The sequence below is a fragment of the Felis catus genome, chromosome B3, assembly GCF_018350175.1.
Source record: "Felis catus isolate Fca126 chromosome B3, F.catus_Fca126_mat1.0, whole genome shotgun sequence".
NCBI classification, from domain to species: domain Eukaryota; kingdom Metazoa; phylum Chordata; class Mammalia; order Carnivora; family Felidae; genus Felis; species Felis catus.
In genome coordinates, this window is record NC_058373.1 from 61,171,123 (window position 1) to 61,197,230 (window position 26,108).

The 26,108-nt window shown below is 45.6% G+C and overlaps 1 protein-coding gene across 1 annotated transcript in view; it reads left to right on the forward strand.

The window, feature by feature from the left end:
* Positions 1-26,108, forward strand: part of EHD4 (EH domain containing 4) — an 87,912-nt gene that overhangs the window by 51,871 nt on the left and 9,933 nt on the right. The window contains exons 4-5 of the mRNA XM_003987252.6: positions 12,745-13,157; positions 23,052-23,216. Coding sequence (XP_003987301.1) covers positions 12,745-13,157; positions 23,052-23,216 — 578 coding nt within the window. The remainder of the gene's footprint in view (positions 1-12,744; positions 13,158-23,051; positions 23,217-26,108) is intronic.

Below are 26,108 nucleotides of genomic sequence, written 5' to 3' on the forward strand. Positions count from 1 at the left end.
AAAAGGGGGACAATAATAGCACCTGTTTCATGGGGTTATTGTGAGGATTATGGAGAGTGTGCTAATAGAAAGCTCTCGGGGCAGTGCAGGAATATTGAGAGAGTTCAGTCATATTGACTGCCGTCTTTAATGTTTTGCTATCATTCTGTACCTACCCCCAATCACATTTTCAGAAACAGCCTTTTCCAGTTGCAGAGTAAACTCAGCCTGGAAATGATACAAGGACTCCTTGCACATGTTTAACTGAAGTGGCTGCTATTGTTAACAGTGACTATTTTTGAAAATATATATTTAATACCTGAGCGATCCCAGATATCTGATGTTTATTTTGAGATGATTTGTACTTCCTACAATTAGTAACAGCTCTTTTTTTAGAAACCCACAGAACTATTTAAGCAACTAAACCCTCTAATGTGCTAAAAATCAGTTACACTTCTCATTCAAGTTAATTCACTTTGTTAATCAGATTTATTTTACTGTTTCATATTTTATGTATGTATGTATGTATGTATGTGTATATATGTATAATGTTAAAATGCAATCCACCCTCTTAAATTTTGAGCGTTCAGTACAGTATTGTTAACTCTGGGCACATCTTTTTTTTTTTTTTTTTTTTTTTTTTTCTGGGACAGAGAGAGACAGAGCATGAATGGGGGAGGGGCAGAGAGAGAGGGAGACACAGAACCGGGGCTCGAACTCACGGACCACGAGATCGTGACCTGGCTGAAGTCGGACGCTTAACCGACTGCGCCACCCAGGCGCCCCTACTCTGGGCACATCTTATACAGCAGATCTCTTGAACTTACTCCTCTTACTTAACTGAAACTTTGTGCCCCTTGATTAAGAACGTCCCATCCCCCTCCCCTGCACCGTGCCCCTGGCAACCACCATTCCACTCTATGATTATATGAGTTTGGTTATTTAAAAAAATTTTTTTTCAGTGTTTATTTTTGAGAGAGAGAGAGAGAGAGACAGAGCATGAGCAGGGGAAGGGCAGAGTGAGAGGGAGACACAGAACCCAAAGCAGGCTCCAGGCTCTGAGCTGTCAGCCCAGAGACCAATGCAGGGCTCAAACTCACAAACTGTGAGATCATGACCTGAACCGAAGTTGGACGCTCAACCGACTAAGCCACCCAGGTGCCCCAAGTTTGGTTATTTTAAATGTTTTTATTATTATTATTTATTTTTGAAAGAGAGAGAGCGAGCAGTGGAGGAGCAGGGAGCGAGGGAGGGAAACACAGAATCTGAAGCAGGCTCTAGGCTCTGAGCTGTGAGCACAGAGCCCAATGCAGGGTTCGAACTCAGAAACGATGAGGTTGTGACCTGAGCCAAGGTTGGACACTTACCCAGTTGAGCCACCCAGGTGCCCCAAGTTTGGTTATTTTAGATTCCTGATGTAAACAAAATCATGCAGTATCTGTCCTTCTGTGAGTGACTTATCTCACTTAGTGTAATGTCTTCCAGCTCCATCCATGTTGCAGAATCTCCCTTTTTAAAGCCGCATAATATTCTGTTGTATGTATAAACCACATTTTTGTTATCTGTTCGTCTGCCAAAGGACATTAAGGTTGTTTCCATATCTTGGCTATTATGAATAGTACCACAATAAACATGGGAATGCTAATATCTCTTTGAGATCTTGATTTAAATTCTTTTGAATTTAATTCTTCTGAATCCCCAGAAGTGGGATTGCTAGATCATATGGTAGTTCTGTTTTTCAGTTTTTGAGGAATAAACCAAATTTCTTGAATACCTACTACATTCAATTGTAGGTACTGAGTACTGGGTATACAGTGGTGAATGGAATGAGAGAGTCTCTGCCCTCATAGACTTTCTGTCTTATAATCACCAAATAAATATATCATTGGAAAGTGTAAGGGTTATGAAAGAAAAATCATTGGTGCTATAAGAATACGTCGCAGGGAACCTGATTTAGATAGTACAAAGTATCCTGTGGTGGGCTTTTGGGTTCCAAGCATGATTAAGACTTGGCCCCTGCTCTCAGGATGCTAATAATTTAGTGTAGTGGATGGGCTGCGGCAGAACACATATCTTCTCAGGAAGAAATGGGGAGAGAGGATCCATTCTACTCAGGTGAGAGGTGTCCCAGAGGGATGGGTAGCTGGAGATGGAGAAGGGGCAGGGCATTTGGAGCTAAAGAAAGTCTGGGCAAAGGTGCAAAGGCAGGGGGCTGCAGAATGTTTTTGGAGAACAGCAAAGAGCCCAGTGTGGTTTATGGGGAGAGGAGGGTGAGGTTTAGCAAGAGCCCCTGAGAAAAGGCTGGAGGGGTAATGTGGTGACTAGTCATGGAGAATTTGTAAACATTTGCTCTAGAAGGAATCAGGGCACCCAAAGTTTTGGAGATTGTCTCTGAGTTCTGAGAAGGGATGGGAATCATGTGAGGACGAGATTGGAAAGGAAGGATCCCGGGGACAAGAACTACAGTTAAGAGGCACCACCGGCACATTGACAATGGCTGTGTGGACAGTCTGTGCTGGACAATCGACTAAGTGCTGGAGGGACACAAAGATGGATATGACACCTAAGGGATTTCTGGGAGAGAGGCTAGTGTTACACAAACAAATCAGCCCAGTAACAGCTGCAGTAGGGATATGAGGGACCTGGCATTTGACAGGAGCTGCTAGGTCTACAAGGGGCAGGCCAGTGCCCCGCCAAAGAGGAGAGGTCTGAGCAGAGTCTTGGGCCATGTCCAACTGGGCAAGTGGCCTTGCCCACCCCAAGAATGGGGCCAGGGGCATGGGCAGGAGGAACCTGGCCTCAGTTCTGGCTGTCCTGCATTATCTTGCGTCCTTTTATTGACACACATCTTGTTTAAAACTCATGTAATTAGCAACTTGGCTCTGGGAAGGAACTTAAGCATTTTTTTTTTCCTGTTCTATTAAAAACAGACTGCCAAATTTGTTTTCTCAGGGCCCCCGCCCTATATTTACCTGAGCCAGGGGGCAACTGTTCTAATCTCAGGTGTCATTTCCTGGTGGGTGCCTTCAGATGGAGACCATGGTTTCCATGGGGGCTGTGATGGAAGCCCCTGATTGGATAGAAGTGGCCCCTTCCTTCCTGCCCCCTCCTTTTGTTCCCAGAACGTGGAGCCAGGATGCCAAGCTGGGATCTTCCACAGGACAAATTCTCTTTCTCAGCTATATAGCTTGTGGGTCCCTTTGCAAATAGAAACTACATTTTTAACCAGTTGGATTGATGACATCTCTTGTTTTGTTCTAGATGAATAAAAGTTCCATTAGAAGGTCTTATAGAATTGATGGGGCGCCTGGGTGGCTCGGTTAGTTAAGCGTACAACTCTTGATTTCAACTCAGGTCATGATCTCACAGTTCATGAGTTCGAGCTGTGCTCAAACATTGGGTTCTGTGCTGACAGCATGGAGCCTGCTGCAGATTCTCCGTCTCCTGCTTTCTCTGCCCCTCCCCCACTTGCTCTCAAAAATCAATATAAACATTAAAAAAAGTCTTATAGAATTGAAATGTCTATAATTGAATGAATAAATGTTAAAAATACATTGAGCACCATGGGACAAGTCTGTTATGATATTGATTCCTGTGCCCTCCATACATACTCATTAATACACACATACATGCACTACCCCCACATGCACACACACACACACACACACACACACACACACACACACACGTTTGAATGTATCCCAGGGTCTGCTGCATTCTACCTAGCTGGAACGGATTCTCATCCCTGACCCATCACTGTGAGAAACTTTCTTATCACCTTGGCCAGAAGGTAGGACACTTGTGAAATTACACAATTCTCAAAGTTCCAGTGGATGAGCCAAATTTTACAATAACCTCTTTGGTGAAGACTTATTTCAACCAAAGAATAGGGCTCCTGCTTTAGTTAAATTCAACTCTATGCTCAGCAAGCTGCACTGTGCAGTCCCCTCGATGAACAGATTTCAACTTCCTTGTCCATTCAGCAGTTTGTGGAGATGTGTATCTTTAAATAAGTTTAGCAGTCTTGAATTTGTTCTCTCTTCCTTCCCTTCCTTTCTTATGCATTTATTTATGTCAGTTTGATTGAAGTATAACATAATAATGCACTCATTTTGATTGTACAGTTTGGTGAGTTTTGACCAATGCACACCCGTGTAACCACTGCCATCATCAAGGAATAGAAACTTTCCATCCCCCTGAGAAGTTCTTCTTTGTCTGTGCCGCTTTGCAGTCAGTCCCAGCCGCCCTCAGCCAGAGGCAACCACTGATGTGCTCCCAGTCACTGCAGCTTGGCTCTGCCTGCTCTAGAATTTCCTATCAGTGTGTATTCTTTAGCGTCTGGCTTCTCTCACTCAGCATGGTGTTTCTGAGATTCACCCGAGCGGCTGTGTGTCAGTAGCTCATTCCTTTTATTGCTGGGCGGTATTCCACTGTACAGTTTATCCGTTCACCTGCTGAGGGACATTTGGATTGTTTCCAGTTTGGGGCTATTATATATAAAGCTAGCAGCCTTTGTTCTACAGACATATGTCCCTCAGCAACCATTCCAAGCACATCCTGGGCACTTGATCATTATTAGTTGATCCACTTTTGACTTTTCATTTAAAATGTATTGTTAAATTTCAAAATGTTTATTGCACTTCTAAGTTCCAGAGAGAGAGGTGTCCCAAAAGGTTGTTTAAAGCCAGTTTGGGGAATTTGCAAGAGTTTTCCACAGAAAACAGTCCTTCAGGAAGCATTTGCTGAGGGCTGGTCTTGGTGAGCACTGTCTTGGTACTGTAGAGAGCAGGGTAAAAGGGCCCCGACCCTTGGGTGATCACAGCCCAGTGGGGGAAACACCTGTGACCTCAGATGGTACAGTTCTCTGGAGAGCTATAAGACCCTCTCAGGAGCCCAGGAGCTGGGGGTGATTTTTCAGAGGCAAAGGTTGGTCTGAGTCAGAGCTGTGGTATTTCCACTCAGAAGTGGGTGCCAGGTGGAATGGGCTATCTGTAAAAAATAACAGTGCGTGTCTGGACCAAAAACAGTCAACTCCAAAAGTAAAGACACCATGTAGGCCAAACAAAATAGAGCCGAGGGCTTTGTTCAGTCTCAAGGCCACTGGTTTCCAACTTTGTTTTAAGTGGTAGCTCTTTCCCAGACCCCCTTAGCATAGTGTGGCTGAACTCTAGTGATGATAGCGACCTGACCACCCTCTGTAACAGAATCTTCGCGAAAATTCATTACTCTCCCCCCACTGGGTCCAGTGTATGCTCTGGTTATCCCAGCCAGTCTGGCTACGCACAGGACTTTTGTAAGCCAGGGAGTGTCTGTGATTAGAATCATAGCTTTATTTTAGGAGCAACTCAGGGCCTTTAGGACCAACTGGTAGAACTCCATCTGTTTCACAAACAAGAAAAGAAAGGCCTCTGGATCTTTGAGGGTCCAGCAGCTCTACAAAATGTGGGCAGTTCTGTGCTCAGTTGTGTCTTTCATTAGCTGTCTTCTGAACACTGATTCTTTCACTTGGCTCAAGCATCATTGCCCTGTCACCTTTCCCCTAATTAATTGTGTTTTCTCCATGGCTGAAGACTATGCTTTGTCCCAACCAGGCATCCTTCAACATTTATTATGCTCCCACCATGCACCTGTTACAAAGGTCTTTTAAATAACCAGTAGAGGGGCGCCTGGGTGGCTCAGTCGGTTAAGCGTCCGACTTCGGCTCAGGTCATGATCTCACGGTTCGTGAGTTCGAGCCCCGCATCGGGCTCTGTGCTGACAGCTCAGAACCTGGAGCCTGTTTCGGATTCTGTGTCTCCCTCTCTCTCTCTGACCCTCCCTCATTCATGCTCTGTCTCTCTCTGTCTCAAAAGTAAATAAACGTTAAAAAAAATTTTTAAAAAAAACAACAAAACAGTAGATAACTTGAAAGCTTTTGGAGAGCTTTCTAGATGTCAGAATGATTCTAAATGTCTCTAGTATGTTAACTTCAAAGCCCCATGAGGTATGTGGATGCCATTATTAGCCCCATTTTTACAGATGAGGAAATGAAGCACAGAGAGGTTAAGTAACTTGCCCAAACTCACAAAACTAGTAAGTGATGGAGCCAGGATTAGACCCCAGGCAGCTGAGTCCAAAGCCTGTACTTTTTTCTTTTTTTCCAGCTTCGTTGAGGCATAATTGACAAACAAAAACTGTATTTATTTAAGATGTACAATATGATGGTTTAATGTACATATATAGGAAACGATTAACTACAACTAAGCTAATTAACACATCCATCACCTAGTTACCACCTTGTTGCTAATTGTGTTTAATTTGCATTAACTTTACATAGTATAGAAATATGTATTTGCAAAAACAATAATCTTGATGAATATAGTCATAGTGCCTACCCTAGACTTATGTGAAGATTAAGTAAATGCATATATGTATACTGATGAGAACAGTGCCTTAGTAAGCATATTATTAGCACTACCCATTATTATTATTATTATCTACAACTTTCCAACTGTGATCACTCTTATACTTACAGTTAAAGCAGAAATATGCATGGCCCTCTTTACAAATTGATCATAGAGTTTCCTATCATTAATGATGTATTGACTTGTCTATCTTAAATAACTTGTACTCTCACAAGTTCAGTCAACAAAACCATAGGTTATTTTTTTAAGTTTCTGAGTAATGATTTGGTAATAGAAAATCATGCGTATAAGCACATAATATTCTCTTAGAAATTATAGAATGAGGAAATCCATATATATACTATCATCAGGAAATTTCACTGCAGTTGTTTGTTTGGTTCTTTCCATATTCTTTGCTGGTGCCTAGATCTTTCCCCCACTGGAAGATAAGAACAGGTTAGGAAGGAGAGCCTCAAAAATCTTTTATCCTAAGTGAATGACAGTAAAAGAAAAAAATCTGACCACTGCCTTCCCTTTGTTTCCTATGAACTGCTTTTGACTCAGGATTTATTGTTGTTGTTACTGTTTTTAATTGGAAGCACTTTGTCAGGAGATTTCTCAGGACACCTGAAACTAATATAAGATGATGTTATATGTCAATTATATCTCAATTTTTTTAAGTTTTGAAAAAGAGTAAGGCCAGTACAAAGCCCATACTCTTAACCATGTCTTGTGCGACCATGAGGAAGACATGGCCCCTGCGGCTAAAGAATTTATGATGCTATGAGAGAGACCCATACATCCATCTGATTATAAAGTGTACGCAAGAGGTTCAGGGAGCTCAGATGAGGAAGCAATTGAGTTCACCTAAAGCAGGGGTTGGGGCTGGGGGAGGGCACAGAAACAATAATAAAAGCTTATATTTACTGAGAGTTTACAAAAGTCCCAACATCATACTGAGCACATTAAGAGCATTTTCTCATATAATTACTCAACAGCTCGGTTTTACAGATGAGAGAATTGGAGCTTAAGGAAGTTAAGTAGCATGGAACTGAATCAAGGTTTGGCCAGGTGTATTTGAAGGATGATAAGGATTTAGGCTAGATTTCTAGATCCTAAGCCAGAGGGGAAGGGCTCACCGGGACTAAGGTCCAGTGTGAGCAAAGACAGGATAACTTTCCTAAATCTAAAAATCCATGTTAGGGGCGCCTGGGTGGCTCAGTCGGTTGAGCATCTGACTTCAGCTCAGGTCGTGATCTCATGGCTTGTGAGTTTGAGCCCCATGTCGGGCTCTGTGCTGACGGCTCAGAGCCTGGAGCCTCTTCAGATTCTGTGTCTTTCTCTCTGCTCCTCCCCCGCTCACACTCTGTCTCTCAAAAATAAATAAAAACATTAAAAAAAATTTTTTTTAATTTAAAAATCCATCTTCAAATAAGCAGATTTAAATTCCATGTTTCCTCAATTCTGTGATGCACCATCTAACCATCTATTGGTACCTTTTTGGAATAAAAAGAAACTACTTTAAATGTGTTTTGCTGACCAACAATAATGTAGACATAGCTGTACCATCCCATGCCTTGGTACTCAGTCCTGAAACCGCCAAACATGGCAGTCATCTGGAGGGTTTGCACAACGTACATCACCAAGTCCAGCCTCAGGGATTCCGATTCTGTGCTTTTAGGGAGGGGTCTACAAGTCTAAACTTTGGCAAGCGCCTTATATGAATCTAATACAAGAGCACATCTTGAGAATCGATCTATAGATCCTTCTGAGTCACTTTTCCTTCAGTGGGCAGATTAAATGACATCATTAATTTGAAGTCATTTCTTTAAAATCAGCTGGAATGGGGCTCTTGGGTGGCTCAGTCAGTTAAGAATCTGACTTAGGCTCAGGTCATGATCTCACTGTTTGTGGATTTGATCCCTGCGTCGGGCTCAGTGCGGACAGCTCAGAGCCTGGAGTCTGCTTCGGATTTTGTGTCTCCCTCTCTCTCTGCCCCTCCCCCACTCACACTCTGTCTCTCAAGAATAAATAAGTGTAAAAATAAATAATAGAAAACTTTTAAAAAGTAAAATAAAATCAGCTGGAACTTTTTGGTAGATAGGTACTTGGTGCCTATCTTAAATCACAAAGAATAATTGAGCAAGACCTATTCAGCCTTAAAAAGGAGAGAAATTCTGACAAATTCTACAACAGCGATGGACCTTGAGGACATTATGCTAAATGAAATAAGCCAGTCACAAAAAGACAAATGTCGTACGATTCCAGGTATATGAGGTACCTAGAGTAGTCGAATTCATGAAGACAAGATAGAATGGTGGCTGCCAGGGCTGGGGGGAGGGAGGAAAGGGAAGTTAATGTTTAATGGGTACTTAGTTTCATTTGGGGAAGATGAAGACTTCTGGAGACGGGGATTGCACAGCAATGTGAATGTGCTTAATGCCAATAAATTGTACACTTAAAAATGGTTAAAATGGTAAAATAATATTAACAAGTGTGTATGGAGGAAAAATGAGCTGACCAACCTCTCCCAGCTGTGATAATTCTTTGCTTAGTGACACTTAGTGTCTGAGACACTTAGTGATTTCTTCACCTTTGATTATACTCCCTAATATGTAACGAATAATCCTTTTACACCTACATGATGACTAATAGAATACATTTCTATCTACCTGTACCTTAAGTTTTCCTCATTACTTTAATTTTTTTAATGTTTATTTATTTTTGAGAGAGAGAGTGCAAGCAAGCTAGGGGCAGAGGGACAGGGAGACACAGAATCCGAAGCAGGCTCCAGGCTCTGAGATGTCAGCACAGAGCCCGACGCGGGGCTTGAACCCACCAACCATGAGATCATGACCTGAGCTGAAGTCGGACACTTAACCGACTGAGCCACCCAGGCACCTCTCTCCTTGTTACTTTAAAACAAGAAAATGTGGCCATGCAGCCATTCCTCCAAAGATGAGTAATGGCTTCACTTACAGTAAACTTACATCTGGCAGCTCTATTCCCACTAACTTTTTATTTCCATGAAGTATTGGAATGATGTCTTTGACTTATTTATTTTGTGTGTGTGATTTTTGCCTTCTTCTTTTTTTCGAAATAAAGATTATCTTTATATTTTTTTAATATAATTTATTGCCAAATTGGCTAATATACAGTATGTAAAGTGTGCTCTTGGTTTTGGGGGTAGATTCCCATGGTTCATCGCTTACATACAACACCCAGTGCTCATCCCAACAAGTGCCCTCCTCATTTCTCATCACCCACTTTCCCCTCTACCCCACTCCCCACATTAGCCCTCAGTTTGTTCTCAGTTTGTATTTAAGAGTCTCTTATGGTTTGCCTTCCTCCCTCTCTGTAACTCCGCCCCTCCCCCATGGTCTTCTCTTCAGTTTCTCAAGATCCACATATATATGAGTGAAAACATATAATATCTGTCCTTCTCTGACTGACTTATTTCATGGGGTGATGTCTTTTAAAAAGACATTTAAAATAACTATAGGAGCCCAAATTTAGGTGGAATTTTAAATCCGTGGTAATGTCAAGGCCAGCCACTCAATCCGGGGGGTCCTTGGAGGAAGAGATGCGTGTCTCCACGGCTGAATTCGCACATGTGCCAGTGGTGACAGTGAGGGGAGCGGCAAGTCTCTCTTGGCACTGATTGTAAGAGTATTTCTGAACAGAAATACTCACGTGTGGAGAAAATTATGCACCAGCCGTGATTTTTGGTAGCAAATCAAAGAAGCTAATTCTGGCTACCTGAGGCAGAAAAGGAAATTTGCAGAAAATCAGGTTGTTCACCGAGTTAATGGGTACGTCGGGGAGCTAGTCTCGAAAACTAGCTTAGGAATCCACCACCACTGGACTGTCAACTCAGCTCCTCTGCCATGAATAAATTCTCATTTTCCCTGTGGCTTTGCATCCTTCTGTCAAGATTTAACACCCCCCTCTGGTGGAAGGAGATGACTCTCCGGTTCTAGATCACCTGCCTGTACCACAGACTGCCAACGAGTGGGGCAAGGGACTGTCTGCCACACCTTCAGCTCCTGTGATGCGCGGGGGACCCCACCCCTCCCAATAGGAAGGGTGTTCAGCAAAACTCAACTTGCATCCACTCCAGTGTCCACATGCAGCTCCTTCTAGTGGTCACTTCCAAAACATCTTACCTGACTACCAGGGCATAGCATCATCATTCACCTGCTGAGGGTCTCCTACCTGGGGTTTGGGGCTCTCTGGCACCCAAGTCTGTCTCAAATGACAGAACCACTTTGGGAGGCCTTATGTTCTGGCCCTGCAGGGACAGAGCTCAGAGTGAAATCTTGACTCTGAACCCTTACATACTACAGTGTGACCCCGTTCAGTAGGTCTTTGATCTTCCTCTGTTCTAACCTGACTACTGATAGTGATCAAAATAAACTCTGGCCCACATTCTGACAATTACCTTTGCCTTCCTTGTCCCCAGGGAATCAGGGAGTGCCACCATGAAAGACAGAGAAGTGAAAAGCACAAACGGGAAATATACAAACGTGTAATGATGATAAACACCATATATAGGGCGGTGCTTTCCTCTGGGGGATGTGCTTGGGGAGGGGTCTACGGGGGGCTTCAGCATTTCTGAATGTTTTGTTTTCCTTATTAAAATTGTGTCTGAATCCTTTCTTCCTTCAACTACTCCCCTTACACCTGCTCTTCAAATTTATGGAAACTTTAGTCAATCGGCCCCCTTTATTTTTGAAAATAGATCATTCCCTAGACACATTCTTATCTACCTCAGATCCCTCAGAGTCGGTCAGTATCCCAAATTTGGTATTAATATTTTTGTATGTTTGTATAGTATGTATCCATTGGCTCTTGAGTATTGCTTTGTTTTTTTAACATTTTAAGTGAATGTTATCCTACTGTACACATTCTTTTGAAACCTGATTTTTTACTCACCAGTCTTTTGGAGATTGGCCTGTGTTGACAAGTGAAAATCCAATTCATCCTCACTGCTGTATGAGTATTTTGTAATATAAATAAAGTAGACTTAAATTCTTTAAAGTATCTGAAGCAAACAAGGCCAAGTGTCAAAATTTATTAAAGTTATGGGTTGGGTATATCAGCATTCATCATATTGTTTTCGAGACTTTTATGTGTGTTTGGGAGTTCTCAAAATCTATTAAAAGGGGTGATAGCAACAAATAGGAGTCAGGAAAGTTGCCATCTGGGCTTTAACTGGGCTGCACTGAGACTGAGTCCACAGCTAATCAGACTGAGATTAAAAATAAACCTGGTCAGGACGCCTGGGTGGCTCAGTCAGTTCAGCGTCTGACTTCGGCTCAGGTCATGATCTCCCGGTTCGTGGGTTCAAGTCCCGTGTCAGGCTCTGTGCTGACAGCTCTGAGCCTGGAGACTGCTTCGGAGTTTGTGTCTCCCTCTCTCTCTGACCCTCTCTTGCTCAAGCTCTGTCTCTCTCTGTCTCTCAAAAATAAATAAATGTTAAATTTAAAAAAAAAAATTGTTTAAATAAATAAATAAACCTGGTGGCACTAGTCTCCTCTTATTTGCTTTTCATGGGCCTCTGCCTCCCCAGGGAGATGCCCAAAACAGGCCTTGACCATGGCCTGTGAGGAGTGTTTATGTAGCTGCACGATTTGGAGTATACTGGCACATGGCCACACCGAACTAAACAGAGTCTGTTGTGGGCCTAGCCATTTTTAAAAAGAAATTGGCAAAAGACATTTCACACAATGGCTGTGAGACATGATTTTTTTTTTTAACATTTACAACTTACTTAAGATATAAATAGTCCAAATGATAAATACTGGTCAAAGTTTGGGGCAGGCCAACCTTTGGCCTCCTTAACACTCTTAAAAACTTAGGAGAAGATAATTCTTCTTTTGTTGTGCTTACTAGACCCCCCCATGAGACCTCAAGTGGCCCCCGGGTTTTCTTCCTTCACCATTTCTGCTTCTTTCAGAAAAGTGAGACTTTGGTAGAAGGGAGAACTTTTGACCCAGGGCCTGTGGTTTTACAGAGCCATTGATCAAATTTGCCATTCATCCCCAGGACTGTACCAGGTGAAATGAGAGACTCGTGGGGACTAAATGAAATGACAGATAAGGAAGTAAGCGATGCCCAATCAAAGTGCCCATGAGCACCTTTTCAGTTCCTGTTTCTTCCCAGGGAAGGGTTCCTAGGGTCCTCAGCATTATCTCCTGAATGCATCCAGCCCCAGGGGACTCATGTGAAGTGATTTTCAGTCCATGGAGCCTCCACTGCCTCCTTGGAAAGAAGTGCTCTGTCCTTGGCAGCTGCCAGAGAACCAGTGAGTCCCCAGCTCTGCTAGTAAATGCGTCTTCTGAGCAGTCGGCCACACTGACGTGCCCTTCTCTCCACCTAGGCTATGACTTCTGCCAGGTCCTACAGTGGTTTGCAGAGCGAGTCGACAGGATTATCCTGCTCTTCGATGCTCACAAACTGGACATCTCAGACGAGTTCTCGGAGGCCATCAAGGCCTTCCGCGGCCAAGATGACAAGATCCGCGTGGTACTGAACAAGGCCGACCAAGTGGACACGCAGCAGCTGATGCGCGTCTACGGGGCCCTCATGTGGTCCCTGGGCAAGGTCATCAACACACCCGAGGTCCTTCGAGTCTACATCGGCTCTTTCTGGGCACAGCCCCTACAGAACACTGATAACCGCCGGCTCTTCGAGGCCGAGGCCCAGGACCTCTTCAGAGACATCCAGAGCCTTCCGCAGAAGGCGGCCGTGCGCAAACTCAACGACCTCATCAAGCGAGCGAGGCTGGCCAAGGTGAGCCAAGGAGACACGGTGGGCAGCAGGGGATGCTTCCCATTCTCTCCTCTCTAAGGGAAGGTGGGGGTGGGACAGGTTCCATTCTAGGGGACCTCAGGAATGGAGCACAGAAGAGGTTAAGAAGGGAGCCTCAAGATCAGTATGTCTGTTTAGGTTCTGGCTCCTACTCTGTGGTCTTAGGCAAATGAGTCAACCTTTCCAAACCTGTTTTCTAATCTGTAAAATGGACCCAGTAAAATCACATCATAGGGTGCTTGTGAGGATTCAGGGTGACCGGGCTTGCAGAGCACACAGGAGGGATCGATGCACTCACCACCTGGAAGCTGCTATTTTCTTAGCCCAATGGGAATGTAGCCAGCTGAACCAGAGGGGTGGCATTGGTGGGACCAGTATGGTGCTGAGATGCCAGCATTAGTCACCCTGGGTCTAAGGCGCAGAACCCGATGTTACTGCCTGGAGCCAGGCGGGAAGCTAGATTCAGCCTGGCCCATGGAGTGTGCTGCTTTGGGGGTGGCACCCCATCCCCATTCTGGCTGGGAGCCTGTAAGCATGCCCGCCAGGCCTCTGGGCTCTTCTGCCTCGTAGCTGAACCTTTCAGCAGCCCCAGGGTGGGTACACAACAGGGTAAGTGGTCATCTGGTAACCACCCTCGAGTACTGTCATTGATTCTGTCACGTCTCTGAAGAGAGAACAGCACATGACTCCTCTAAGAAAAAGTATGGAAGAAAAGATGGTTCTTTAAAAGTTGTGTGCACATTTCATAAAATCATATTCCTTTGGGACGCCTCAGTGGCTCAGTTGGTTAAGTGTACGACTCTTAATCTCAGCTCATGTCTTGATCTCATGGCTGTGAGTTCTAGCCCCATGTTGGGGCTTTAAAAAAAAAAAAATCCTGTTCCTCTACTGCTGTAAGTGCCCCCAGAGTTTGTCTAGTCTCAATGATCATCAGAAGCACTCTGGAGCTTTAAGCAATGTAAATTCCCAGGCCCTGCCCAGGAGCTTCTGATTCAAGTGTGTCTGTGCATGTCTGTGTGTGTATATGTGAGTGTGCGTGTGTGTGTGTGTGTGTGTGTGTGTAAAGCTCCCCGGGTGATTCTGATAATCAGCCACATTTGGAAGCCAGAGGTCTATCCACTCCTGCAGTTTAGAAGGATGAGGTAAAATAAACGATTTCTCCAGAGTCACCTAATCCATGAGTAACAACACTAGAACCAAAAGACAGCCCTCCTGCTCTCAGCCTCGCCCTGTGCCTTTGTCGTGTCCGCTGAAACCAGTCCACAGGCCTGCCTCTCCAAATCCACTCATACCCTGGTCAGGGTACTTCCAGCTTACTTCCCCTTTGTCTTCTGGTGGCAAAGAAACCATGTCCCCTCCCTTATCCTCTTGCTGCACAGAGAGTGACTTCTGGTCTGGCCTTGGGGTCCAGCAGGCCAGCCTTTTAGAATCCACTACCCCTTGCCTCATTCAGTCTGTATTGCTCAGCACCCCTGGGCCGGGACTGGGGAGCCTGGATGGTAGAAGAGGAGGCCCCAAACCCCCCATTACAGAGTGGTGAGCTGTGTGCTGATTGAGGTGTGGACACCGTGCTCTGAGGAGGGGGTTTGGCCAGGAAAGGCAAGAGGCCTTTGCTGAGGGTGACAGGCGGGCAGGCGATCGGCCTTCTAACGCCTCCTCATCATTGCCCAGCAGCCTCTATCTTCATGCCAGGATGCTCACCCAGCAGCATCTCTCTATAGCCAAAGAGATGCCTCCCCGGTTGCTGCAGCTCCACATGTAGGATCTCCATCTGCTCTTTTTCTCTCTGCTTGCCATCACTCCCGGTGCACGCTCACACGGACTCCTGGATCACCCAGCTGATCCCCAGTCACCGTGCACCTGCGAGCCACCATTTTTTATCTTTCTTCCAGGCTGCTTCCTTTCTGGAGCTCCAGCCACTTTGTTCCAGTTCTGCAAGGCAGTGGTGCTAACCAGTTTGTAAATCCACTTATTTGCAGCTTTGCTGGTTTCTCTTGTGTGCTAGTCCTGGGCCTAATGCTTAGTAGCAGGAAGTCTGTTTTTTCCCCATTTGGTAACCCCTTAGCATGTGATATTTCTCTTCTTCAGCTGATACAGCTGAACTTACCCTTCAGGATACACAATACCCAACATTATTTTATAACCAAAGCAGAGATATCATGTGATAGCTTTGGAGATTTCAAGATTTTTTTTTTAACTATTTATAAATGCCCATGGACATTTCTATTTTACCAGTCACTGCTGAAGGCCTAGTGACTCAAGACGCAGCTGTATTCGGTCACATAAATAAATAAAGAGCAAAGAGCTCACTGGGCGTGCCAAGTGCCTTGGGACTTCTCTGCCCTCCTTGAGCATCAGGCCCTCTGAATGGATCATCGTGGCCACAGAATGCTGCTCTGTACTGACACTGGGAATAATGAGAGCCTTGTGTAGATGCAGGGGGTGGGGGGCAGGGGCGGTCAACTTGCTGAGCTTACTTCTAGGAAAAAAGCTTGTCTTTTTTTTCTTCCTAAGAATAGTATCTGGCTTGTTCCTTTTCATAAAGGAAAATGTGTGAAGTATGGATGTTTCCAGGCTGAGCCTCTCAGTGCCAGTGTGCTGGGCGGTACCATCCTGCAAAGGGGGACAGGAAACAGTCTCAGGCAGATAAGAAGCAGAACTCAACACAGTGGCCTTAGCCACTAACCAACGTCATCTGCTTTACACCATCTGCGATTTTATGGCCATTTGTAAACTTGTTGCCTAAATGGACAAGGAGTCAGTCGCCTGAGTTTTTCTCTTCTCAGTGTTTGTATTTCAGGAAAACGCTCTTTGATTTGGGTATATTGATCTTTATTTCTCTTGATCCGGTTTTGTAAGCCAACCTTACTGAGGGTCTGCAGTATTCCAGAAGCTCTACAATTTGTATTGCATGTGTTATTTCATCTGATCCCGCCAATAACTGCACAAAGCTGGGCATTATCTTTGTTTCTCATGCAAGGGAACTGTAGTTCAGAAAGATGAAGTAACTTGCCCAAGGCCTTACAGCCCATAAGTTGTAAAATATAAATTCAAGCCGTAGTTAGTTTGACTCCTTGGTCTGGAAACCATTTACCTGAAATGCAGAGTGGACAACATCTATAACTTCTCATCGTGTCCTTACTTACTGCATTAGTCTGCCATTCTGTGTATTCTATAAAATTGTTTATCCACAGGAACCCTGCAAAGTTTAGAAGTTCATCAAGCTGACAATTTGAAAACATGCGAAGGATAAGTTTTCAGATGTCACCTAGGAGATGTCAGATCTGGGTTGGGGTGTGCCCTGTATCTATTTATAGAACACCTTAATTCAACAGAAGTCACATCCCATCCAGAAGTGAAGAAGTGTTATCACTAATGTCCTGCTGGGTTCCACAGTGATCAAACTCAAGGTGTCCTAAAAAGGACACTTTAATAATTGAAAAATGGCACTCTTATCAAAGATCTCTTAAAATGTAATGGTTTCCCTGCTTCTTCTTAATATATATATATATATATATATATATATATATATATATATATATATTTCACAACTCTCTATTTCAAGGAATGAGAAAACCTTAGAGTGAGTTTTTTGGTTAACCTCAAAGATCACATCTTCATGATATCAGTAGGCATCCTTTTTTGAAGACTGTTTACAATCCAAAATGCTAATCAAAGGTCATTTCATGATTCTTTGGGCTATTTTGGGAAAGCCCAAAAAAGTATTTAAAAAATATAATTCAGTTTTATTCAGCTATAATTAAAATAGCCAAAGTAGGGAAATTAGGCTCTTGCAAACAAATCCCAAATAATAATGCTTATGGAATAAACGAACAAAAATAAAAAGTGAGGACTCCACCCTTTATAAACATTGCCCAAGAGTAGGAAAAGTTCCCACCCCTTTACAGATCTTCACCCAACAACAAGAAAAAAAACATTTAAGGAAGGAACAGCTAAAAGTGAGAAAGAAAAGGAGAGGTCAGTGATTTTCAGGGTTCACCCTAGCTCTGTGGCACTTAGTTTTGTCTTCAAAGCGTGTTCTCCAGTCACGTGTAAAACCCAGGGCCCAGCTTTCCAATCTGTCTGCACTGCCAATTCCTCTGTAGAGAAGTTAGATGTTTTGAAATTTGCCAAATGGACCCAGGCTAAGGTGTGAAAATCCTTCTACGGTGGCCGATGGCGACCCACTAATGATTAGCCTACCAAGGGACTTTTAAAAATAGCTCCGCCAGCTGTGGGTATGTGTGTCAGTATTTGTGTCCATGTAGGGAAGCCTGTCTCTTTGAAGGTTGACCTCAAATGAGTGAGTGGCTGGGCCCCCTTGAGTCCCCTTTAAGCTGTTCAGAATCAGGTGCTATGGGTGCCAGCTTTGACTGCAACAGACTAACAAACCCCCTGCTCCATGGGAACCAAGAACTGCCTTTTTCTGCCTCTTACAGTCTCACAGTCTTACTACCCCATGGGTCCACCTTTTGGGTCTCTACTGCATTAACTGATTTTTTCCTATATCCCCATAAACCCAATTTTAAAATACGCTGATCCCCTGATGTTAAATGCTCTGTGCAAGTTTTAAGCTGGGCCTACAAAGATGCAGGTCTCCAACAGGTTGTGTTAGCTAACAGATGAGGTCACATAGTATGACCTACATATAGTGTGGAACCATGTTCTCCCAGCCTGAATCCTCCCCTCCAAACTGCTCCCCAAATTCCATGAGGATTTCCACTCCTACTGACCATAAGCACTGGAAGCTTCCAGCACTCGCTGCCTGGGGTTGCCCTCCACACCCAGGATGGATATATCCAATATCACTCTGAGTACATGCTTCTCCACCTTGGATATATATGAACACTTGTCACTGGACACAGTTAATGCAATTGTAGCAGAGTATATATGTGAACTAGATATAAATCCATGTATATTTAAAGGGAAGAACATCTTGGGGCACCTGGGTGGCTCATTCGGTTAAGCGTCTGACTTCAGCTCAGGTCATGATCTTGCGGTCTGTGAGTTTGAGCCCTGCTTGGAGCTCTGTATTGACAGCTCAGAGCCTGCTTCAGGTTCTGTGTCTCCCTCTCTCTCTCTGCTCCTCCCCCATTCATGCACTTTCTCTCTCTGTCCCTCAAAAATGAATAAATGTTAAAAAAAAATTTTTTTTAATAATAAAGGGAAGGACATCTCTTTTTGCTCATTGAGTTATAGCCCATAAAGAAACTGACATTGTGATCCACTTGATCTATCCTCAGTCATCACCATTGGATGAAGTGGGGCTTTCCCAGTTTTATACATAAGAATGTTCAAAAGCCAACCAGGGTTCAATGTCACTGACTTGTGAATGAAGCTCTTGGGACCCAGATTCATCCTATTACTATTCAAATACATAGAACTTATTAACTTTTCAGTAACTATTAATAACTCAGTAAGAGTTTATTCATTATTCAGTAAGAACTAAACAACCACAAGACTTCTCTGCATTACGAACCCTCCAGCTGTTGGTCTTTGGCCATTAGGCAATAACAAGCAACATTTTTACTCCTCTTTCTGGTGTATCCAAATCCATGATCTCTTTTGATTCTCATACCAACAACCCTGTGAGGTAGGAGTTAAAACTTCCAGTCTGTGCATGAGTAAGCTGAGGTGGAGGGCTAGAGTCACCTGGCATTGCTCAACAAGAGGCAGGGGTGGCAGGGCGTGAACCTGGCCTTCCAGCCCCAGGTCTCATCATGCCTCTCCTTCTCCTCTTTCTCTTCCCTCTTGTCTTTCCTGTCCCCCTTCTTCTCAGTTAGTTTTCTGTCATTATAAAGAGGAAAAGATCTCAGACTGTTTCCACCTCCTTCCCCAAGACCATTGCCTGGTCTGGCCCTCAGTCCTGTGTTTATCTGGAAAGACTTCTTTGACACAGAAGGGCAGGAATGAGCCTCCAGGCTGTCCCCTCTGTTTACCAAAAGTCTTTAGAAAATTACAAGGCGCCATCCTGCCCTAAGAGTGCCGTCTTCACCCACATCCTATGTGGTGTTCATAGTGTTGTGTGCCATAATATATGCATTTGTGTGCGTGTGGGGAGGGAGACTAAATGCCCTTCCCATGGTGTCCCTGGGAGTTAGGGACAATCAAAAGCCAAAGTTTTTGGCTTAAGCCAAAACAAAAGCCTCAAGTCGCAGTTTCCCACACTGTTGTCCCATAGGACACAGTTCATTTTCAATTCCAGATTTCCAACACCTTTAGTAACATTTTTTAATTCATACCCACAGAAAGCGATTAAGTCTGTAAGGACAGGAATGAGACAGTTGAATGCCAGTGCCGGCTTTGCACCTCCTAACTGGCTCTGTGACCTTGAGTAAGTCATATGAATTTCCTGGAACCAGGAGTTCAGTTAGGTACAGGGGGTCCCTTCCAGATTTAATGTTCCATGACTCTAAGGATTATAATTTACCTTATGACTTGATAAGCTTCTTACAGGCAGGGCCCGTACAATAGTATCTGACCCTGTGTTATTGTCTTAGGATGTCCATGGAAGGGCAGGAGGGGTTGGCCATGCAGAGGCAGCACAACAGGAGACTCTCACAAAATAGGCCAGTAGAACATTCTGGAAGTGGAGGTTGAGGCTGAGAGCAGACTGCAAGCATGAACAAGGTACCTGATGGTCCTGACTCAGTGCCAGACAAAGTGGAAGGAGGAAAGAATGGGGGCCTGGTGCAAGAACCGGCCAGTTCCTGTCAGGGCACGGAGGCCTGGTGTCCAATGGCAGCCCATCATCCGGGAGCCTTGGTCATCAGCCAGTGAACACCATGAGGGCTGAGGTGAGAGAGCAGGTGCCAGGCTGTGGGTGGAGAACTGTGGCAGGTGCACATCACCCAGAGTCAGGCCAAGTGAAGCAGTGTTAGAAACTGGTGCCAATCCTACTGGTGCCAATCCTACTGGAGCTGGGGGCTGCGTGGGGAGTCAGCCTTCCCTGAGCAGAGGCCTGGCAACTCAAAAGGCTCACCTTAGGAGGTAGTGAGGGAAGCTTGGGGAGCGCTGCAGGGGTCTGGCACAGTCCCCGGGCTGGGATCTGGGGTGGGGTTCAGTAAAAAGCCCTGGTAGATAGTAGACTATGCCGCTTGGGACCTCCTGCTTCAGTTGGGGCTGGTTCCAGAGTGGGGCAGGCCTGCGCATGGAAGGGAGAGGTATCCATAGGCCCAGTCCAGAGGTTCCAGTAGGACCGAGGCCAAGGAAATGACACAAGGACGGCTGGTGAGCAGCTGGTTCTCCACTGGAGTGTGGCAGCCCCTCCAAGTCCTTCAATGTTGGCCACGGCCTTCCCCCAACCCCACCAAACCGAGCCAGACATTCATTGTCCAAGGCAGGGAAATTACTAGTCTTACCACTTATTCATCATACCCTCAGGAATGCAGCTAAAGTCCCAACACTCTAAATAAAGGATTCCCAAATTTGGGGTTTCTCTATCCCAAAGAATCATGTAAAAATTTTAAGCTGTTTTAATGTGAAAAAATAAGTAAATAAGTTTACTAGTAACAGAAAGGTTGAGACACATCTCTTCTCATCTGTACTTGTGATCAGTAGCCAGGCAGGACACTGTGTGTTTCTGTTAAATGACCTTTATATAGATGGGAAAGTTAGCATTGTCTGGTCTGAGCATGTCAGCGTTTACATTACATACTTATTTTAAGTAGCAGAATGTTTTCGGCTGTGCCCAGTGTGTGTCCATACACAGAGGCTCTCAGCTGAGCTAGAGGATGTCTCTGCTTGTCCCCTTTATTCAATTTCCATTCTTCCACAAGATTACAGAAGTCTGTTTTCTTTAATAGGATTTTCCCTAGCTGCATAGTCATTTTCTTTTGGTAATCACCGTTCTGCTTTTCATCCGTTCCTATTTTTAGTTATTTTCTTGACTTCTAAATTACTCTGTAGAATTCTGATACACAAACAGAGGTTTTGTAATGAACATTTCTTCACGTCCTAAAGTTGGAAATCAGCAGAAGAGTGGAAATGTTCGGGGGACCTGGGTGGCTCAGTCGGTTAAGCACCCAACTTCCACTCGGGGCATGATCTCACAGTTTGTGAGTTCAAGCCCCTTATTGGGCTCTGTGCTGACAGCTCAGAGCCTGGAGTCTGCTTCGGATTCTGTGTGTCCCTTTCTCTGCCCCTCCCCTGCTTGCACTTTCTCTCTCTCAAAATTAAATAAGCATCTAAAAAACTTTTAAAAAGGGACACCGGGGTGGCTCAGTCAGTTAAACGTCTGACTCTTGATTTTGGCTCGGGTCATGATCTCACGGTTTGTGAGTTGGAGCCCTGCATCGGGCTGTATGCTGATAGCACGAAGTCTGCTTGGGATTCCCTCTCTCCATCCCTCCCCCGCTCATGCAATCTCTCCTTCTCTCAAAATAAATAAATAAACTTTAAAAAAAAGAAAAAGAAATTTTAAAAAGAGTGGAAATGTTAAGGAAGGGGGTGACACAGCCAAGCAGAGCCATCCAAGCTGGGTTCACCACCCCTCGGGTGACAGTCCTGGGCCTGCTAGTGCCAGGTGATCAGGGTTTATGGAGCCTCCGCCTCATTTCCCCAGGGGTTCCTCTCCTAGAGGAAGGTAGTCCTATGCAGCTAGTCCTGTGCAGAAAAGAGTTCAGTGCCATCTTTTTTTTCTTTTTTAAGATTTTATTTTTAAGTATTCTCTATACCCAACATGGGACTCGAACTCACAACCCCAAGATCAAGAGTTGCATGCTCCTCCGGCTGAGCCAGCTAGGCTCCTTCAGTGCCACCTGTAGAGATCCCAGAGTTCACACCCTCCATGGGGAGGTTACAGGAATTCTCTCATCTCACTGTCCACTGGGTACAGATTTCCATGCAAATTAACTATTTACGTCAGATCAGACATTTACATCAGTCTTCAGTTTCGTTTCCTGGTGCTCCTGGGCACCAGCCCTGCTGAAACTTTCTTTTAGGTCTTGTGGTTAATCACCAGTCTTTCAGCCCAGGCGCCACCCATCCCGCTCACTCTTTGCACAGACGCAGACACGGAATAGCCCCTCAGGCACAACTGAACTGTGCCAGAGACCTTCCCCAAGCCTGTCGCCCCATCCTATCCCCAGGCAAGCACCACCAGCCCACTTAGGAAGCAGGGCACTCATGGCATTATTCTGGCCTCTCTGGTCTCCCAGAAACGTCATCAGCCCATCAGCACCACGTGAGGTTAGCCAATGCTCATTCTAATCCTACACAGCTCCTGGCATGCGCAGTGGTCTACTTCCCCGCCTCTGAGATGTGTAGCAGCCACATACACGGCACTGCCCCAAATACGGCCCCTGTTGTGTTACTGCCACACTGCCATCCATGCTCTCCCTCTCCTGGACAGCCACAGCCCTCTGACCTGTTCAGGACCCAATTTAGGTGTCATCTCTTCCTGACTCTCCCCTCCCACAGCCCTTATCTGTCACATTCCACTTCCTGAGGTCTTTTTCTGGCTCCTCCCCATCCTGGTCCTTCTTTGGGGGGGGGGGGTGGTTCTTGGCTCACTTTCCCTCAGTGGTCACAACCATTCCTGTGGCTCTGGTCACCACCTCTGCTCCAGCTCTCAAATCCAGCACCCAGACCAGCTCTATCTGGAGCTTGGGGCCCTCTTTCCAGGCACCCTTAGACAGCACCATCTGGGGCTCCCTCATGTACCTCACATTCTACATGCCCAGAAACAGACTTGTAATGTGTCCTTTGTGTCTCACCACGTCCACCACCCCCACCCCCCGCACCCAGATCCTTACCCTCCTGTCCTGAGGGCTGTGGCCCTGAATATGGGAGCCTGTTATGTATCATGATGCCATCTTGTTTGTCTTTCTGGTACAGTTCTAAGTAACACGTCCTTACTGACATATACCCCTTCAGGTACATGCCTACATCATCAGCCACCTGAAGAAGGAAATGCCAAGTGTATTCGGAAAGGAAAACAAGAAGAGAGAGCTTATCAGCAGATTGCCAGAAATCTACCTTCAGCTGCAGCGAGAATACCAGATTTCTGCCGGGGACTTCCCAGAGGTCAAGGCAATGCAGGTACTGGGAGCCTATTGCAACATCAATGTGACCTTGTCTGGCTGGTTGCTGGGTCCACATTAGGGTTTCCTGGTTTAGGATAGAGAACGCCATGAATGCATCTTCCTAATGGTGATCCATGAGAACAGGCTTTGAGAGTAAAGCAGAGATTGCCTGGCCCCCAAAACTAACCAAAAAGGGACACATTTCAAGAAGTAAATTTAGGTCACATGAAAAAATCAGATGAGCATCCCTCTCAGGCCATGTGTTGGCATTAAGTGACACCTGTTTCGGGGAATCCCAGAACCTTAAGGTAACGAGAGCTGCCATTAACCTCAGAGGTCACCCCAGGCAGCCTCCGCAAGCCTGCGCTGCGAGGCACTGTGGTAATTAACACATGCTCAGGCAACAGTGCTTCTGCAGGCTCAGAGCCCTCATCAGAGTTCCGAGGGCTCCTGGGGCATGGCTGGCCTTCCCTGGGCACAGCAATTTGTGCTCACTAAAGATTGTGCTTACGAGTCAGCGTTGGGCAACTTTGGGCCTGATTTTAGGGTCTCCCTGAGTTGTGCCTGGGCAGCCCCAGATGAGCCTGAATGGGTGCTGCATTCAGCCTGGCCTGACCAGTGCGTCTACCGCCCTGCCGTGGTATTAGATATACACATCGATGCTGACCATATCTTCCCAAGTGAGGCCACCCACCTGGCTCCTCACAGAGCCAGACTGACCAGCTTTTTTCCACTGCAAGGACCTGTCTGCACTAGAGGCCACAGTCCTCTCTGGAAAGCAGACCAGGGAAAGAAAACCCACGTCGCCCTCTTTGACCCTCTCATTTTCCCACATTTGATGGAGATGTGGATTCTGAGAAATATGACTCTCGCAGGAGGAAAACGAGTCTGCAAGTACAATGAGGACTTATGGGGACCCACCACGGGGGCCGGTTGGGACGTCTGTGCCCTGCTTCAGTGGGTGGAGAAGGCCTGACCTGCCCCGATGGCCACCGCCTTGTGTGAACATAGGCCTGGATGGTTCACGAGAAGTTGCAAATCTAGATCTGTGCGTAAAGTCCCCTGGTTTTCAAATTTTAGCTCAAACTTTCAAAAAGTACTACATAGGCCAAACAGAGCATCCCTGCAATGCTGGCTGTACCCTGGAGATCTCTAGTTCTCATCTTTTGCCTTGAGCCACAGAGGAAGACGGGGCTGAAAGAAGAGTCATTGGAGATATACAGCGGGAAGGTGGGCCTGTGAGCTGCCTGGCTGCCTCAGGAGGGCGTAGGAGAAGGAGAGATCACGGAGTGGAGGCAAAGATCAACAGGCATCGGGAGGGGAAGCTTTGACCTTGAGGAGTTTTTTAATGTAAACTTTCTGTAAAGGACGCATTAACATAGGAGTGGGTCATCCTTTTGTGATGGCAGGGTTCAGGGTGCTAAGTGCATGTGGAATATATGCCCTCGTCAGATATGACTTAGCTCGCTTCAGAATAAATCCAGAATATCTTTTTTTCTTCCTGAAATGAAATAGGTATCCCTGTACTCAGAGGAAGAATTGGGTTTTTTTTTTCCAAACACAAGATGGCTGGGCTACTGGGGCCTCTGGAGCAGTCTTCCCGAGGGGGTTCACCTTCACACCCTTGGGTTATGCCCTACACCACATGACCAGACTGAGGGGACATGTTTCCTTGCATCCTTAAGATATTTAAAAAAAATTTTTTTAACGTTTATTCATTTTTGAGAGAGAGAGAGACAGAGCGTGAGCGGGTGAGGGACAGAGAGACAGACACACACAGAATCTGAAGCAGGCTCCAGGCTCTGAGCTGTCAGCACAGAGCCTGATACGGGGCTCAAACTCATGAGCCGTGTGATTATGACCTGAGCCGAAGTTGGACACTTAACCGACTAAGCCACCCAGGCGCCCCACATCCTTCAGATATGTTTAAAGGAAATTGGTTCCTTGACTGAAATGAAAGCTATGAATAAATACATCATGTGTACTCTGGCCTAATGGGGCTTCTGTGGCTCATTAGCCTGCCACCCACAGGAACATGTTGCTCCAAAGACCTGAGGCACCACTGAGCCCAGCAGGAAGCCACCGTAAGCCTCCTTTCAGGACCTGCAACCTGTCCCCAGAGGAACTCCCATAAAGCAGGTAGCAAACCGCTACGAGAGCTTCTCATGACCATGTTAGCCTGGGCCTGGCCATGTCAGAGGAAGCCCAGGCCTCTCAGCTGGAGCAGAAGGGCAGTCCCTGAGGAAGAAAACAAGGAAGCCATGTGCCCCTCTCTCAGGAGAGGCCTTAGTCCCTTCCTTAGACACCTGAGTGCCTTAGGACTTGATGCAAGGAGTGCCACCTGACAGGTATCCTCATTCACCTGTGTTCATTCACTCAGTCACCAAGAAATATTAAGTCTACCATGGCCAGGCACTGTTCTAGGTCCCTGGAATAAATCACTGAACAAATAACAAAAATCCCTGCCCTGGATTACAGTATTTGCCACTGACTGTGGCCGGCAATGGAGTTTTGGCAGCAAAGCCTCCTGTTAGGACATGTGCTCTTTGTTACAACACTAACACTGTTGCGCTTCCAAGCAGTTGATTTATTTATACAGTGGCCGTCTCCCTCATAAGGCTGTAGCTCCATGAGGCATTCAGTGATCCATGTCTCGTTCACTGCCATACCCCCAGCACCTGGGCTGTAGCAGGTGCCCAACGAACAGGTGTTAGATGAGCTCACTGAGAAGTTAGTGTGTGTTTATATCATAGCAGGCGGTAGGGTAGTGAATTTCTCAGACCCTGACCTAACCCAGAAAGCCACAGGGCCTATGAATAGACCAGCAGTTTTCAGAGCAAGCCCCTGGAATCTGGAAGGGATTCCTTCATGGGAGAGTGGCCAGGCCCTGGTCACACCACCCCAGTCC